General features: G+C 35.0%; 1 protein-coding gene across 2 annotated transcripts in view; it reads left to right on the forward strand.

The window, feature by feature from the left end:
• LOC106522698 (calmodulin-regulated spectrin-associated protein 3) overlaps positions 1–1161 on the forward strand; it is a 23410-nt gene that overhangs the window by 10516 nt on the left and 11733 nt on the right. For both annotated transcript variants that reach the window (XM_014015826.1, XM_014015827.1), the window contains one exon: positions 1020–1158. In XM_014015826.1, coding sequence (XP_013871280.1) covers positions 1020–1158 — 139 coding nt within the window. The remainder of the gene's footprint in view (positions 1–1019; positions 1159–1161) is intronic.

The raw sequence follows: 1161 nt of genomic DNA on the forward strand, positions 1-1161 counted from the left end.
ATATTTAGTTAACAAGCTGAATATTTAACTTGTGACATAAATATTTAAGTTTAAAGCTAAATATTTAGCTTTAAACTTAAATATTTATGTCACAAGTTAAATATTCAGCTTGTTAACTAAATATTTAATTTGTTAGTTAAATATTTAGTTTATAAACTATGACATTTATAAATGTATGAATCATATGGTGAAAAACTGACGTTGAAAAATAAATCTGCTCTTTTTTTCTTATAAAAGCCTAAATAAAACAAAAATGTTGGTGGTAATTTTTGACTGTGTAACTTTAAGAACGGCACCTCATATCAATCGCCACACCTTCCACCAGTGACTGACCGACTGACTGAGCGGATCACCGCCCCGACTGTTTGGATCAGTTCAGTCAAGTTTAACATGATTTATGTACATTTTGTGTTCAAAAGTCGTGTTAAATGAGGCGTCATTAACACCTTCAGCCTCCTTTAACAGGGCAGAGTCACTAACAGCATTTTGGTTTTGGGGTGTGATTTGATCTCATCTGGATGTTAAATAGCATCACACCTGGACATCATAATTAAGACATTTATTTGATTATTTATCAGATATGAACCCCTCACTCTCATCTGAAGCATGGACACTGAAAGACATATCCTCATTTTCACAGTTTTTCTACCCATGTTTTTTCCCCATCGTAGTTTTGAAGCTCTGGTCTGCACCTTCTGATTAGTGTGTGTTTCTGTGTGCAGTTGTTTAGTCAATGAGGCATTACCGGGCTTGTCGCTTTATTTCTGTGGGATTTTTATTCTCACTGCAACTTGCTTGGCTTCACAACACTTTTATTTCTTATTTGACAAATAAAGCTGCTTTTTTTTCCTTTGCTACTTTTAAATTCTATTTGAACTCTTCAGTTTATTTGCCATTTTATCTATTATGTRTGAAACTTCCTCTTTTTACCTTATGTTTGTTTTGTGTTTACAAAATTATTTCTCTTTTTCTTTTTCCTGTCTCACCTTCCTTTCCTTCCACTGTCTTTTCTTCTTCAGATCCGCTATAGAAAGGACAAAGTGCAGTCCAAGCTGACTCCTACTTTCCCCTTGGTTTCTGCAGTCAAAGATCTGTCTAATGGCTGTGCAATAGCTGCTGTTCTGCACTACTACTGCCCTGACTTACTGCCTCTTGAGGGTA

This window comes from Austrofundulus limnaeus, unplaced genomic scaffold, assembly GCF_001266775.1.
Source record: "Austrofundulus limnaeus strain Quisiro unplaced genomic scaffold, Austrofundulus_limnaeus-1.0 Scaffold135, whole genome shotgun sequence".
Classification (NCBI taxonomy): Eukaryota; Metazoa; Chordata; class Actinopteri; order Cyprinodontiformes; family Rivulidae; genus Austrofundulus; species Austrofundulus limnaeus.